This window comes from Planococcus citri, chromosome 1 (genome assembly GCF_950023065.1).
Source record: "Planococcus citri chromosome 1, ihPlaCitr1.1, whole genome shotgun sequence".
In the NCBI taxonomy this organism is placed as follows: Eukaryota; Metazoa; Arthropoda; class Insecta; order Hemiptera; family Pseudococcidae; genus Planococcus; species Planococcus citri.
The window spans coordinates 54,154,638-54,171,406 of record NC_088677.1 but is presented as its reverse complement, the minus strand read 5'-3'; the positions used below and the strand labels follow the sequence as shown (position 1 = coordinate 54,171,406).

General features: G+C 35.1%; 1 protein-coding gene across 1 annotated transcript in view; it reads left to right on the top strand.

Moving 5' to 3' along the window:
- klar (klarsicht) overlaps positions 1 to 16,769 on the top strand; it is a 159,782-nt gene that overhangs the window by 132,877 nt on the left and 10,136 nt on the right. Inside the window, exons 9-18 of the mRNA XM_065346264.1 lie at positions 52 to 291; positions 3,879 to 3,992; positions 4,233 to 4,468; positions 6,682 to 7,150; positions 7,287 to 7,460; positions 7,648 to 7,917; positions 7,997 to 8,392; positions 8,477 to 8,644; positions 8,756 to 8,896; positions 8,983 to 9,085. Of these exons, the coding sequence (XP_065202336.1) occupies positions 52 to 291; positions 3,879 to 3,992; positions 4,233 to 4,468; positions 6,682 to 7,150; positions 7,287 to 7,460; positions 7,648 to 7,917; positions 7,997 to 8,392; positions 8,477 to 8,644; positions 8,756 to 8,896; positions 8,983 to 9,085 (2,311 nt within the window). The remainder of the gene's footprint in view (positions 1 to 51; positions 292 to 3,878; positions 3,993 to 4,232; positions 4,469 to 6,681; positions 7,151 to 7,286; positions 7,461 to 7,647; positions 7,918 to 7,996; positions 8,393 to 8,476; positions 8,645 to 8,755; positions 8,897 to 8,982; positions 9,086 to 16,769) is intronic.

Sequence of the window (16,769 nt, the reverse complement as noted above, 5' to 3'; positions counted from 1 at the left end):
TTGTTCACATTTTTCACGTGTTTCATTTTTCTCTCTCTTTTTTTTGCGCAGATCATACAAAGAGATGTCGAGTCACATGGCAAAACTGTCTTGACAGTGGTGAAATTTTGCGAAAAGTTATCGCAAAGCGGTACCGAGTCCGATGGAGTGAAAGATGCCAGATGTGAGACACCATTGAAGACAGCGCAGCATTGGGAACGAAGGTGGCACTTCTTGTATTTGAGGTGCCTCGAGTGGCAGTGCTATATCGAAGAACAGCTTAATAATTTGAAGAAGAAGAAAAGTATCGAGGTGAGTACATTACATACTATGTAGGCTAATTCTGGCTACATGTTACACCTGTTTCGATGTGGAACATATTACGAATTTTTAACTAAATATAGAAAATTGCTCGAGGTTTTTTTTTCGTTTCGAGTTTTTGATGATGGGGACTTGATAGGTCGGAAAGATGTGTGTTAGAAAAGTTTCCAAATTAGATCAAATCTTGAGGTGTTAATTTCTTGTCGGACCAAGGTATCAATTTTAAACAGGTTGTCAGTTTTTGTTGTTGTTTTTTTTCTGGATGAGATGTACTTACATTTTTTTAAAAAGTCGAGTGCAAGTTTTATAATTTTTGAAATTTTTATGCTCTGTGACTGCTGTTTAAAATTTTCATTTTTTGTATACTTGTATCTCCAGAGTAGCTGAAGTATCAACTTGGGCAGTCAAAATTTTGGTTCGAACCAATACTTTTTTTCGACTAGTTCAATGGAAAAATGTACACGTCTTCCAGAAATTTTGGGGAGATGATTCAGTTGCCTGAATATGCAGCTGTATTTCTGGAAAGTTGCTGAAATTTCGTTAAATGCTCGATATTGATGATTCGAATTCATTTCCAAAATTTTTTGGCTGTTCTGAAGCCTCTAGCTCAAAATGGATTTTTTTCAATTTTCTCCAGAATGATTGAATATTAAATTGGGTAATTGAGATTTTGGTTCATTCTCACTTTTAACTAGTTCAATTGAGAAAAATGTTCGCTTACAGCACATTCCAGCCGGCGGCGGGGGGGGGGGGTATGTTTTTTCCAAATAAACTTCATAATTGAATCGCTGGGTGCAGAAAGGGGCTAAGTCCATTTTCGCACTTTTCAGGAATAACAAAAAACTGATTATTTGAAAATCAAAATTTTTGGTAAACATGCTTAAGGTCATTGAAAGAGGACCCCAAGACACAATTTTTAGCACTGTTTAGAAAAAAAAATATTCACGTGCGCCGGCGCTGTTGCTGCCTAAACAAATGGGATTTAGACCCTTTCTGCATGCACAGAATCGACAAAATTTCTTTTATTGCTCGGGCACGAATGGGGCTTGATTCTACATCTAAGTACATCATTTAGACTGCTATCTCGTTTAAATTGATCAAAAACCCCTTGAGTTATAAGACTTTTTGCCGAAGTTGTTAATTTTTTCATCATTTTTCAGTTCAGAGATTAACTTAAATTTCAAAAAATGGTCTTCTCAAAAATGTTAGTTATTTTTCAAGGAATTTAAAAAATTTTACAAAAAAGTCATAAATGCGGATCCGCCCTTTTTCTGCGCCCAAATACCACTTTCCCGGCAGTTTTGCGGAAATCTGACATCACCAGTCAATCCGCCGTACTTTGAAACCCCTATATCCGTGAAAAAAAAATTTCCAAAAATGTGACTTGGTCCCTTTCTGCACCCACCGATTCAATTTTATTTTAGAAAATGAAAACTTTCCTGGAGGGTTCAGAACGCTGGAAAGTTACGAAAAAAATGACCTCAAAACTTAATACCCATTCTTAATCTAAACAAAGTTGCAATTGTTTCAATGAAATGAGGTTCGTCTTTTGAATTGAAAAAAATACGTCTTTATGAAAATAATAAATAGGTAGTATTTCTTTCAGTCTCCTCTCTCCCTTGCACAGTTCGAAAAAATATGCGCTGGTTTCTCCTGAAAGTATAAGCTTACAAATTATAATAATGTACATCAAGTTTAAACGGACATTCTCATTTCTCAATTTTTTGAAAAAATAATTATTTTCTTTGATTTGATTATTTTTCTGTTACATAGGTATTTAAAGAAAACGTTCTGAAAAATAATTCATTATGAAAATTGTGTAGGTAGGTTTAGAGGTGCCCAGTTGAGTTCTATTTTTCTTCGTTCATTCTATGTACATTCAAACAGAAAATTTTTTCTAAAATATCATCGAATTGAAATGTTGAAATTGAGAATGATTTTTTAAAAAACTTTATGGCTTTTTATTAGGATACTTATGGAAATTTTCTTCTTCAAATCAAAAATCAAATGAAAGTCCAATTGAAAATTTATTCGCCTCTGGCAAGAGGAGTTTCCATATTTGTTCGTTTAAGACGTTGGTTGGAAGTATCGCTGATGGCATTTCGAGATGATCGTTTCAACATATACGAAGCAGTAAAAAATCATACGCAGTGATCATTGGTCAATTTTCTCTCTTCGTTTCTTTATAAAGTTTATGTCTGACTTTAATTCTCGATAATCGTATTCGATTGGAATGCGGTTTGCAGCATTAGAAAGAGCAAAAGTGTCTGTACAATCGAACCTACGCTCCTAATGAAGTATTTCCTCAGGAGCTGTCTTGTAGCAAATTCAACTAAATCAGTGGCTGGATACGTTTATCTACCTACTTTTTAAAAACACCTTCGTGTCCTAGGCTATGGCTTTCCTATATATGTAGATGACTTACTGGCAGTTGGATCGGATACCTATCTTTTCTTAAAATTTGTTGATGGAAAAACCTACTTAGTACCTACTACCTAGTCTATAAATTTAACGATGACGTCGGTTCAGTATTGTGAATTCAAAAAATATATTCGAAATTAAATTTTATTTCTTCAATGCAAATTGTATAATTAATATTTGGTTTATGACGAAATGTATACCTGTAATATATCATGTCATAAATAAAATATTTGTTATCTTAACGATGATCGCACAAGTTGGTATACAACCTACCTGGTAATTTTTTTTCATATGTATTAGCGAACGCGCCTTTAAACGATTAAATAATAGCTATTAAAATTAGTTCCATGATGAAATTTATGATCGATATTCTATTGTTTTGCATTTATGCACTAAAAAGACCAGTACCTTAGTTATTTTTCTCATTTTTTTTTCATCTATACTTGGTCGTTAAAGTGTAACTAGATACGCGTGTTTTATTGATTTATCAATAAATTCGCAGCACGTCTAGAAGTATAAAGGTTCTTGATAAACAGCGGTCTACGTCAAAGTATTTTTTTGATGGCTTTACAGTTTACACCTATTGTAATATCGATGCTATTGCTAACCTCGTCTTTATGATGTCATCCTTGAAATTGTATTCGTTTCGTTGCGGTTTCGGATAAAATTTCATCGGTTCGAGATTCATCTAGTATGTGCATACTGCAGTTCTAATTTGATCATTACTTAAGTAGTTAAGTGTAATTTTGTTCAAAATTCGACGAAAAAAGTCGCCAATTACTCAGCGAACGTGGTTTATTTACGTAGACATTCGCTTACCTACTCATGAAATGGAAACCCTTTACGCTCGTTGATCTGTTGGGGAAATAAATTATTCAGGATGTTCTAATAGGAAGCCATGTGTTTTACATAACCTGATGTAAAATGGTGCCTAAATTTACCTTAATATCGACGATATTATTTCGTGGCTCGATGCTAGAAGATATTTCAACCTAAATACATAATATACCTACGTGTATTGCTACCGAACTTCGGAAATATTGATGCGAGCGATATGACAATTTGATATTCGTGTTTTTTGAAAATTCGTATTTCGTATTCTTCGTAAGTACGATATTTAGTTATTTATTGACTCATGTTGCTTGTTCTGTTGACAGAGCGCTAATGATACGGGAGCTGAAAGTGACGATGAACAACCTGCTTCTAAACATCTACGATTGGAAGGCTACGAATGCACAAAAATTGAAAAGCGATCGTCTTTTTTAAATAAGGTAAGGAATATGTCGTAATAGTGGTTTTGCGATAGTAATTACTTCCTTAAAGGTTTCGTCCGATTGAAATTCGCATACCTTATCGGTACGAAGGCGTCATTGAATATGCTTTAAATGGAAATTAATCGTATCAAGTTCTCTACTTGCTACACGAGGTGTTGATTTCTTAAATGTATCTGTCTGTATCTTTGTATACCTAGGCTATATACTTAGTACCTAATACTCTTATGTTATTTTCAGAACGAAAACAACCATGTGGATAAAATAATGGATACTAGTGAAAGCGTCGTTTCGGCCATGAATAAAGATCCAATCGTAAACGGTAACAATAACGTGCATATGATTGATTCCATCAAACAGTCCAATCAAATCAACGGTGGCGATGTACAATTGAATGAAAATTTCAACTCGTACGCTAACTTGATGAAGTTGCCTTTGGAAGAAGTTATATTGAATGATTCGGCGTTATATAATAAGTAATTTTATTATTATTATCCTTATTTTTTTTAGAGAATGATCGAGTATAAGACTACGTTGGAATTTCACAGATTGAAAGGTGATAGAAGTCACAGCTTTCTAACACGGTTTTAGATCACTTTCGTTCTCGTTGAGCTGAAAAATTGAACGTCACGATCCTAAATTTAATACCTATTTTAATTTGAAAAATATTCAATTACTTTTATGAAAATTTTCCAAAATTTTGAAGGCAAAGTAGAACGCATCAGCTAATTTAAAATCGTATCGTATCAAAGAACTAAGTAATTTTTTTCTTTCGTTTTTAAAAAACTTTTGAGATTTTTAATCATGAAGAAAATATGATCTAATCAGATATGAAATCCATTTTAATAATGGCTTCCGGATGATTCAATTTTTTCCACTTCTTTATCATAGATTAATCGACCATGCTTTAATGAGCATAAGACAGCTACTCTGTCATTAGTCAATTACCACTTGAAATCGTGTTTGATATTTGTTTGTGATTTCATTAGTGACGCCGTTTAGCAATTGATCCATGACACAGCAACAGCATCTGTGTTTCATTCCCTGAAATGTCGAATAATCGACGATTAATCGATTCAAAGTCGATTCATCTTGCATCAAGATGTTCAAGAAATTCCATTTAGACCCTGAAAGTTCTGAAAAAGTCGATTGTTTGAACGATAACTTCTGAAAAAGGGGAGGAGGACTGGACTATTTCTGAATTTGGCTCAGAAAGCCTTCATTTTTCGTTGAGAATTTATTCGTGATGAATTCCTTTTTTAAAAATCAGTTTTGTTTTTATTAATTTTTCTCATTTCTTTCCCTTTTTAAATGATTTTTGCATTCTCTGAAACATTTTTTTCGCAAAATTTTTCGAAATTCTCCGTACATTCTGAAATAATACTTATATTTTTGGAATTTCTGGAAAACTGATACATACATCCTGAAAATCATGTCTGAATTATTTGTAGAACAAGAACTAGAGTGGATATTTTTACCGAACTTTTTTTATCAAAAATAATATCAAATCCTCCCCTCTCCCGCCGCTGCTTTGATCTCTTGAAAAATCTTGAATTGATTGAAATTGAGTTGAAATGAAATATTTTCAACGAATTTTTTAATTCGGTACCTACATATTTCTGATTGTTTTGAAAAATCGTGGCATATACGGGATGGTCGCTCATGTGAGGTTTCAATTCAATGTTATTCAATTTCGTTGAATTTTTTAATGCTTGAAATCTTTTGAAAACGAAGCAGGTAAGACTTTTAGTACTCCCCCTCCCCCTCCTCCTCCTAAAAGCGACTTAATTGGCAAGTTTTTCAAAGTTTTCATCACAATTACTCGTAGTCCATTCGAGTTGAGCTTTTTCAATTTTTCTGAAATATCTCAAAAAAACCTCAACATTCGGGTGATTCCCTACAATTTCGTTTCTCTCCATTTTTTTAATAAGTTTCTTAATAATAAAAAAAAAATGAAAAAACCACAATTTTTCGTCGTAAAAATTTGATTTTTCTGGAGAAACCAGTGATCGTAACTCATAATTATTTCACATAATTTTTTTTCATATTTTTAAGTCGTGTCCTTGCTTCAAAAATATACTCATTTACTGAAAAAATGGGATTCTGTAAGAAGTAGGTAGAACACACCAAAATTTTATTGGTCCGAGAGACGCTTTAATTTTTGTGGAGTTGACAATGGAAATCTTTGAAAAAGTGAAAAACTATTGATTTTTTGAAGGATTTTATGATAAATTTTCGAGAGGAGAGTGGATGAATCATGAAAGAGCAACATATCTCGATTTCCACGATTTTTAACGAAATTTTGAAATTTGAAATTTCTCCTTAGGTAACTGATCCTTCAAGCTCTTGAATTAATTCAAATTTTACCACCCCCCGGCCCCCTCCAAAAATCCGATTTTTTCGGCGCCTTTCTTATAACATTGAACTTCTTCTGAAACGGTGAAGATCATTTAACATTGGGTGAAGGGGGCTAAATGAGAATTATTTTTTTATCGGAACCATTTAAAATAGATCAACAATTTCAATCTTGTGAAAAGGGTGACTGCATCAGTGAATCAGTCGATTTTACTAAACCACCATTTTTCATTTTGATGAAATTCCATCTCTTTTTCAAATTTCTCTATAATAGATTGACTGCATGAAAGATTCCTCACTCGTATTAATTCCAATATTGAAAATTGTTTCCTAGGTCCGATAAAAGCGCATCAAACTACGGCGTGTTTTACGCAAAGCACATCGATACGGATTCGGAGCATGAACGTAGACGAAAAAACGGTATTGTGAGGAACACCCACGAGGAATTGAAATCAGCGGACGAGTCTTCAGAAGACGAATGGACTTACACTTCGGCTAAAATGGACAAAAACGGGACCAATGACAACAACTCGATGGATACAGATACTTCGGAAAATGAGGGTTTGAACGAAGATAGAACTTTGGTGGAGAGCACAGACGAGCTGCGCGATTTATCGCGAAAAGTTCTCAGTGGTGAGAAGTTGAGCAAACCTTGTATACAGAAATTAGTCGAACAAGTGGATGAATTGGTACAGTCGCCGAAAAAAGTCGCTTCTCGTAAGAAAATCCCTGCTGCGGTTAAGCACGCTGAGCGTGTACGCGAATGGCTGAAAAAATGTCATTCGGATGAAAATTACAACACGGTGAGATTTTTTACTCCAAAATGAACTGTTATTTCGTAAATTTTTTCGAGATCGAATCTTAATTTAATCTATTAATGGAAAAAACAATGTATAAGAACAATGTATTGATACTCGGATGGTTTTTTATTCGCTGTAGGCTACCTCGGTTGGAGATAGTTGCGATGCCAGCGGGGAATATACTACAGAAGATGACGATCAATACGAACGGCGATCATCTTGCGATCAAACCTTGACACTTATTGGGTCTTCGCGAGATAACGGTATCGATTCTCCAATGAACGAAAGCTTGTCTATTGCCGATACACCTAAGGTAATTATCGAACCGAGTACATTAACGCGTTAGGGTTTCGACAGCTGCTGTTGTTAATTAAACAAACTCTATTCTTATCAAAGCTGTGTAACTAAGCGAACGAATTTTTGTTTATAGTTTTTTTTATTCTCCTACGCGAATGATTTATAGACTTTATTCGGTATTAAAAGCGGCATTTCTTTCACAGGTTATTCTTCGTCCAAAATCTAATTTTAAGAAGTCTCGTCCGCTGAGCACATCAGAATTACCCCAGTGTTCGCGTAATAAGCTAACGTCTCAGTTCTCCGTATCCGAATCAGCTTTGCATAAAATGATAGCGCCTCTGAAAGATGCCCAAGGCGCATTATCGTCATCGACCATCGAAGAATGCACAACTCAAACATTGGACGGTAGTGGATGCAGTATGAACTCGTTACGCAGACGGAAATTATTAAAACATCGCCGACGAAGCAATACGGTATATTGAAGCTCATCTCACGTTGTATTACTCCCCTCTTATGATGAATTTGACTTCATTTATATCTTTTTTTTAACAGGGTCGGAAAACGCATTCCGGTTCTGCGGACAGTTTGTCATCTGTACAGTCTCCTGATTCGTCTACAAGACGTAGATCTCCAACTAAACTACCGTCGTATCCGGTGAAATACGACGCTTCTTCTGAGCCGATGTCCAGACGTAGATTTTCATCTGTCGAACGAACGATTGCCAGTGATCCGGCAAACGGTGTGGTGCTTTCGACCAGCGGCACCGAAACCGAAGAAGACAGGGCTAATGGAAAATGCTTCATACCGAAGAAATTACTCAATTTACCAGCTTTTCGATTAGGTCCTCAGTACGGAGCGGTCACTTGTAGGGATACGGTTCCTTTGAGTGTTACGTCCACCGAAGAACAACTAAGTTCGTTCTCTGAACAAGCTTGGGATAGTTATCAAGTACACAGAATTAAAATTTCAAAAAATTTATATTGCAAGTTTTTGAAATGTTTTTTTAATAAATATGTTTTTGATATTTCGCAGGAAAAATATATGAGCGAGGCATACAGCGAAGAACCAGTTGATCCTGATCAAGTAAAGAAATTGTTAGAATTCGGAGACGATTACCGTAACTTTATCGATAGTCAATCCGACTGTGCTTCCAGTCTGACTCGTAGATCTCATAATGCATTAGGTTATAATAAGCATTTGGTAAGGGAACGACTAAACATGTCTGATACTTGGATCAGCGTGTCTGAGAAACTCGCTCGTTATCAAAATAATCACCTACGGATGTTTACTCACGTATTGTTTTATTTTTAGGCCTGCGACGAGAGCTCTGCTCCAGATAGCGATTCAGATTTGGAAGACGTTTACAATTTCTTGAAACGAAGTAATAATCAACTGTGTCACTGCGAGCAAGTGTTTGCCAAGTTGACCGCCAAGCCGGGATTGGATTATTTTGTAAGTTTTTCACTCAACGTGCAGCTGTTCATCGATAACGAAGAATTTGATCGAAACTTTTACAAATTGCGGTTTGTACTTTTTAGGTCAGTTTGAGAAATACGTGTCGCGAGAATATCCGATGCCATAGATTATTACTAGAACAGGTGAAAGAAGACAGATTACCAGCTATTACTCAGCAAGTTTCCGGTAAGTTATTAATTTTTCGATTTTTATCGATTCAGGGCATCGTATTAATGTGTGTTAACGCGTTTCGGAAGTAAACGTCGTTCATCGATGTACTATAAATATTCTATTATTTGAGACAATTAATGATACGCTGCTGGTCGGTAATATTGGAATTTCATTCGTCACTGTCCTCGAATACTATTCGATCATTTTCACGATTCATTATTACTCGACTAAGAATTGATTTTCAAGGCGGTCGTGTGAAATGAAATCTCTTTTAAGTTAACGAAACGTTTGAAAAATTTTCTAGGGTTGGTTTCATTGTAGTAAAGAGTGAAGAAAATGCATTAGGTGTTCTCTTGAAGAACGCGTTGGTATTTAAAAACAATTGCTATTGTTTTTATTTTTCAAGTGGCTAATAAAAAATGAAATTTTAAATGACGTTTTAAAATGTGGTGTTTGTTCAGGTGAAGATAATGAGTGTTCACTTTGTATTCATTTATTCAAAAAATAGAATTTTTAAAATGAATAGGTAATTTGAAAAATGAAATCATAAAATTCTAGAAATTTAGTTCGAATATTATTGCAATAAAAAATACCGCAGTTTACTGTAGGAATACGACAGCTCTGCATATTTGGGCGTAAAAAGACGTGTAAAAAATCTTTAAAATCCTCCTCATTCGAAACAAACATATGTTTTACGTCAAAAAACATAATTTACTTTCTATTTTAGAAAATTTGTCGTATTTAAACGAAGCAGTTAATTGGTATACGTGAAGCAATTAGTACTTAAGCTATGGGAGTTGCTCGGCATCTCGTCTCTTCGTCGTCGTTGTATGATTAATTCAGGCGGTAAGTCGTTTTACGGGGGAAATAATGAAAAAGAGTAGGAAGAAAACAACGTCGGTAGTTTATGGTTGAACCAGGTTTTTTTACCTGTCAAACGCCAACCAGCCAAACTTAGATATCAGCTGTAGGCGGCACTCGGTCTCTTTATGGGGTAATGATATTATAGAGTCATGTTGTAACCTTCGCACATAACGATCCACGCGAAAGGTGTATAATGTTGTTGTATGAGAGCGATATATTTTTAATACGGTGCCCGGTTTTTTGTCGTTGTTGTTTCTAGTCGAATTTCTTCATTTCGAAACAGAGCCTACTCGAGTTGAGTCGCGTTCGATTTTACGACGTGGTACGTTTTTTTTAAATAAAAATTTTGTCTTTGGCGAAGAAAAAGCTCAAATTTAAAGTAGTGAATAGTGATTAGTGCAACAAGGTGCGAAATGAAAGTTCTCATTATAACGGTTCGTCAACGTACGTTTCGATTTACTTACGGTTCGTGACCGAGACCGACGCGACGACCGAGTTTCAAGTGTAACGTTCTGTTTTTGTGCTGTTTTTAAAAAAGTTCAAATGATAGACGTTGCTGTGCAGACGGACGTATTTGGTAAGGTGTTTGGCGGCTCTTCGCTAGTTTAGCAGATGGCATTCAGTGTATAAATGTTTACTTTTTCGTGTTTTAAGGTTAATGATTTGATGCTATAAATGATTCGAGGATTGAGAGTAAGCGATGTGAGGGAGGGGATGCAATGATTCCAAATTTGGATTTGAGTTTATTTAATCGTAGAATATTTTGACTAATCCATCAAATAGGAATTGAACCAAATCGATCAAAAGTTGGAATTATCTTGTAAAAATAGTTAGCTGTGATTCATTGTGGTCACTTAATTGAAATTGTTTCTCTGTAAATTAATTTTATAGTTTCTTCATTAGTTGAATACGATTATTCAACTTTTTGGATCCTTCCATAACAAAAAAACTATCTGGCATCTCGGATTTTTGAATACCTAATCGCTTCCCAAACAAACTGAAGAAATCAGAAAATTTAGAGTTGTTTGAGGTGGAACTTGAAAATTTTTTTCAAAATGACGACGAATTATTCTTATACGAGTACCTAATACCTGAAAGTGAAAATTAAAGCAGTCTTGAAAAAATAAATGTTCAATTTCATTACTTGCTTTGTTTTTTTGATTTTGAAATGGATAAGGGAGGGGGGCAGGTGGTAGATATTTTTACGCCCTTTTTTTGGGCTAAAAATATCTAGATATTAAATTCATTTTTATAATAGAAATTCATTTTAAAAAATCAAATTTTGTATTTCAGCCAGTCAAGAGCTGATTATTGACTTGAAGAGTTTAGCCTTAGGTAACTTGAAAGAAAATCGCTTGTTAATGACATTCGTTCGCATTCCCTTCCTACACAGAAATGTTAATTATGAAAATAAATTTCGAAAAAAACACAGGTAAAAAAGTGGGTTTCAAATTTTTTATAGTTGAGCTTTTGAAAAAGTGGGAGGGGAAAGGATTGAATTTATTCAAATAGATTCAGGATCAAAGAACAATTTTTTTTAGAAGTAAAAATGAATCAAAATTTTCAAATTTTGAACTTGAACCAGCGCGGCGAGGAATTAATTATTAACAATTATTGACACGAAAAGCTTAGATGTTTACCTCATCTTTTTGAGATCATTATCACATCAATAAAATTTTTTGTTCAGTCATCTTTCATTTTGGCGGGGGGGAGAGGGAAAAGAAATCAACTTATGTACCTTTGTATTGAATCAGAAAATTGGAAGAATCCGTATTATCTTTGAATATTTATTGAAATTTTGAATTTAATCAGAGAAGTCGTGATTTTTTCATGTTTTGATGATTCAAAGTATTCCTAATAATTTTTTCTTTTGAATGGCTCATTTTTTCTGATGTTGAAAAATTGTCAACCAAAATGATGAAAAAAGCCACACCGTTCCGAAAACCAAATTGAGTTCCATAATTTTCCTCTTCATTTAATTTTACGATCATTGTGTTTCAATGTCTTCATTTCTGACTGTATTTTGTACGAGTATTTTTCATTTTGTGCCGCTCCCCTCCCCTCGTCCCAAAATCCGGTGGTCTGTGTCCGTCTATAGTCTATATCTGCAATGATTTATTTATTAATCTTGGACTTTTCAAGCAATAGTTGAAGAAGATGTCAGGTAGCCTATCGAGTTTGTTACAATGTTTTTTGTTTTTGTTTTTTTGTTTTTTTTTTAGCAGACTTACAAACTCATTATTTCTCTTTTCACCAAAAAGAGATATTTTCATAAATTTGTGAATTTTCTCATCTTCAAGATCTTGTTAATATTTGTTGAATAATTAGTTCGATGTTAACTCGATTTTTCACTTGTCTAATTAATGTGTAATGAACTTGAAATTCACGCTTAATAAATTAAGAATGAATCTGCGAATATATTAGTACTTGATAAATTCTGGTGTACATTTGTAGTAATTTCATTCTGAATGTAGTACACGTACTCGTGAAACTAGAAGTGAGCAGTAATGCATTGCATCATTTGCATTTCCGATTGTTTCATTCATTACTCTTTGCGAGTTAGTATGAATGGAATGAATTGGAAAAATATTCCAGTCAGTAGTTAGTAGTTTGGTACGGCTTTCTCACGTAATAGTTCAACAATAGGTTTGTTGTGGCAGCTGTTATTGTTCATTTTAATTCAACACTTCAGATTAATTTCAAAGCTTAACCAGCTACCTACTAGCTGAGTTTTGTTTATACCTACTTGTACGCTTATTATTTGTATGTAGCCGATTGTTGTGCTCTTTTTGGTCGTTGCAGTCAGTTTTGCGAATTTAATTTCGAAATATTGTTAGTTTTTGCCATATGCTTCGATTTCGCGAGTTTATTTTGCGACTTGCGAGTTTGTTTTGTTTGTATTAATTGCGAATACGTGGGGAACTTTCACTGTGTTGACGTGTTGCTGAGATATGCTTTCTCGAGTCTCATCTCTCGAGACGTATTAATTTGACGTGATTAATTTTCTTCTTGTATAAACTGCGTGTTTCTGTTTACTATTCAATTGTAATTAATGCGGTTGGCTGATGAAGGTAAATAAACTCGAGGTTTTTGAGCTCTATGGTTTTACGATATTCGAGAAAGGAATTATTATGATTTATTCGTTAGCCTATTTTGGAAGAAAATCTCATTACTGGGATGTGATATGAATATGATAGTGGATTTTTTGTTCAACGACGTTGATGAGAAATTGATCGATTCCCAAAAATGTAATTTATTTTGACTGGTTTAAATTCAGTTAGTAATTTTTTTACTTTAGAATTTGTTTCCTTTTAGAGGCAGATTACGAATTGTAATCGTGTGAAATTATAGTTATGTTTTCAAACAGTCTTCTTGACAAGTGATGTGATTCTTGATTGATTTAGGTAAAAGCGAATCCCTTTTAGGGATATTACAACATAGATAACCTTGGTACGCTCTGCTTTCAATGTACTCGTAGTTGACTGAAAAATACCACTCAACGCGGCTATTACGATTCTCGTACGAGTCGTTTTTTAAATGCACATACTCCTTTATAGGATATCCGTACCAAGCTCTGCTTTTTTTCAACGTAAATTTTTACGACCTAATGTAAACTTCCTCCGTGCATCGTATCGTACGTGTAACCCACATGCGTATTTATGAGATCGAACATCATATTCACATTGCGTACCGAATTTTTAACAGCTCACATGTTTATCGTTTAGGCCTATTAAATGTACATCACACGTCATTGAATGGATGTTACGTGGATCACCATCGTAGTCTATAATGTGTAAAATGCACTCTTTTGTACCATATGTGTAAAGTTTCGATTTACGGTATTGATAATGTGGTGGTAAACAGGATGAATGATTTTTTGTTTATTGAAATCGAATCAAAGACTGTCCAGTTATGAATTCTCACTTCATCGAATGAATTTGTAATTTTAGTCCATTTTTTATGAATTAATTTACCGATGGTGGAATTTTGTTCAACGACTTTGCCAATATTCTTGTTATGAGTTCATTGAGTAGAGTTGAGCTTCGAAATCTGTTTTCCATATTTCGCACCGACGATGCGATGCTGTGTTAAAAGAGTTATTATTGTTCATTTTTCAATCGTGTAACATGTATAAGATTTATGAGATGTTAATGTTGGCGATAATTTACGATCGTTGATTTTTATTATCATTTTTTCTCTATTTGATGTTCGATTATATTAATTTTTTATTGCCTTCGGTGTAAGCCTTTGAGTGAGAGCAGTTTGGAGTTGAACGTTTGAATGTGTTGAATGAAAAAAGCATGTCGAGAATTTGAGGAGGAAATTTATTCTGCTCAGCTGACAAGGGATCCTCTTGAGGTGTCCGCCTCGGATTTGAACGGGACCGCGATTTTTGGAAAGAGCATGGTCTAAAACCCCCAAAACCAAATTTTCAGCTGCCCAACTTCATATCTCGATATTTGGCGAACGTTTGAAAATTCAAAATTGACTGTTTTTGGTGATTTATGCTTTTTTCAAAAAAGTATGTACTTGATCAGTAAAAATGATCAAAATGAGTCCTAAAAGTGATATTAATTCCCTAAATCCAAATTTCACCATTTCCAGCCATTCTGGAGCCTCCAGCGCGATTTTTCAATTTCTCCAGAATTTTGAATATGCTCCAGAAGGCGTCAATATGAAGTTGGGCTGCTAAAAATCGAGTTGTGTGTTATACTTGACCTGTTTAACGAGTTTATCCACATTTAAGCCGATTCTGGAGGGGACACCTCAAGATTGGTTTTTTGGCCAGCTTTTTCATAATCATAACAAAAATATCCAAAAATCAAAAATTTCCCGTTTGCGAGAAAATTTTCGAAGTTGGCACGAATTGCTATATTTTGTCAAGAATTAATCCCACGAGGGCGAATTTTGCCATTTCCACTCATTCTGGAGCTTGCCTCGTCTGGAGAAATTGAAAAATCGTGCTGGAGGCTCCAGAATGGCTCCCCTTCCCTCTTTGAAAAGTTTGAAGAAGTCCACTCAAGCTGAATTATTTCTCATTCGGCTGCAGGTTTTTTTTGAAATTAATTCATAAATGTTTCCAAGTTTTGCCAGGCGTTCAGGGCAAACTAAACTTACCGAGCTAAAAACACAATAAAAGCAGAAAATGATTGGATTTGATCTGTTCTTCTGACCTGATCAGATCAGATCTGGGCATTCCATCCATCCAATTTGACGTAACCAGATTTGGTCAGATCTTACAATTAGTTTTTATCGTCTGATTGGGTTAGATCTGTTCAAACCTGATCAGCAGTCCAGCAAATGAAGTAAGAGAGACTTGATTGAATCCGATCAGATCTGAATAGAGATCCGGCCATTCCCGGATTCAAGCGAAAATTACGCTAAAACCAAGCTACGATTGAGTGGATCTGAATAGGTTGAGATTAAGCTAAGATCTCGCTGAATCAGCGCAAAGCTAAGACTATGAGCTGAATCCAAGGCTATTCTTTTATTACTATTTAGAAGACTCGCTCCAAAAGAGGCGATGAGTCGCGCCACCTTTGTAATCTGTAGCTGCCATTGATCATGATCCGCTCAAGTCAAGAATTACACTCATAACTGGATCCTTGATCATGATCTTTAGGCTTGACGAACATCCATGCATACTGAGTGAACAACGCGATGATAAATTGTGAAATATTGGCCAAAATAGGTACGAGAAAATTATTCATTCCAGAACAATGAAACTTGTTGGTCCGAAGCCTGGTAATCCTGTCAAAAAATTCCAGTCTTCTTCAGCTTCTGTCACCTTTGAAATTCCAAAGTCGAAGTCTACGATCCATTTGTCCCTGAAATACACAAAATTCTCTTCCCTTCCTTGTCCGTCCTTCTCACATTCTCGAATCTGACTAACATTTTAAACACCCGATGAAGCAATAACCATTCCTCAAGACGATATCTGTTCGTTGTGCTGCTATAAATTTATTATTACGCGATTATAATAGCATCGTGCGTTTAATTTTCACGAAATTGTTTCCGTTCATCAACAAAATACAGTACATGTGTTGATTTTTTTACGTTCAATATGCGGTGGTACAATGCAATGACGGAGTCGGCAGTCGTAGTGGGGCATAGTTTGAGATGGTTATCATAGTGATACTTTGGACCGGGTGTTCAATGTTATCTACGTTCAGTAATGTGGTGTGTGCTGTGCTATTTCAGTCTTTAATAATTATATTTGCTGCTCCGCGTGTGACAGTCATTTTTAGCGTTTAAAAGCGCGGGATTTTTTTTACGTTTCTCGGGTTTGTCAATAGTGATCTGGTCTTATGATGGTGCTAATAGTGATTCAGTGTTTTTTTCTAGAGTGATAAAGTAGTAATTGACATGGTATAGGTATCGATAGGCCTATCATTGATTTGCGAGTTGCGTTCGAACGTTGAGTGAAGTGATAAAACGTGGTGCGTGCGTGTTTCGTTCGGTACATTGTTAAATTAAGCGCCGAAAAATATCGTCAACATGCCTTGTTTGACATCTGAGAGTTTTATGAAGAGCGTAGAAAAATTATCCAGAGACATGTGTTCAACCCCTGTTTCTATAGACGACGGTGTCTGCGATAATACATCTTCTCTGTCTGAATTATCGACGGGCCAAACCTTCTACGATGATTATGACGCCGCTCTATGGCAACTGGAGAAACTGGCGAGTATTCGAATCGAGAGAGAGCATCTTATTCATCGAATTCTGAGTTTACTTCGTGATGACTCTTCGGCTACTGATAAGTGTGAGTTTATATGTATGTATACTTGATAGGTACCCATTTATTGAGAAATTGCATTCTGCTTGGAGGTGGAAT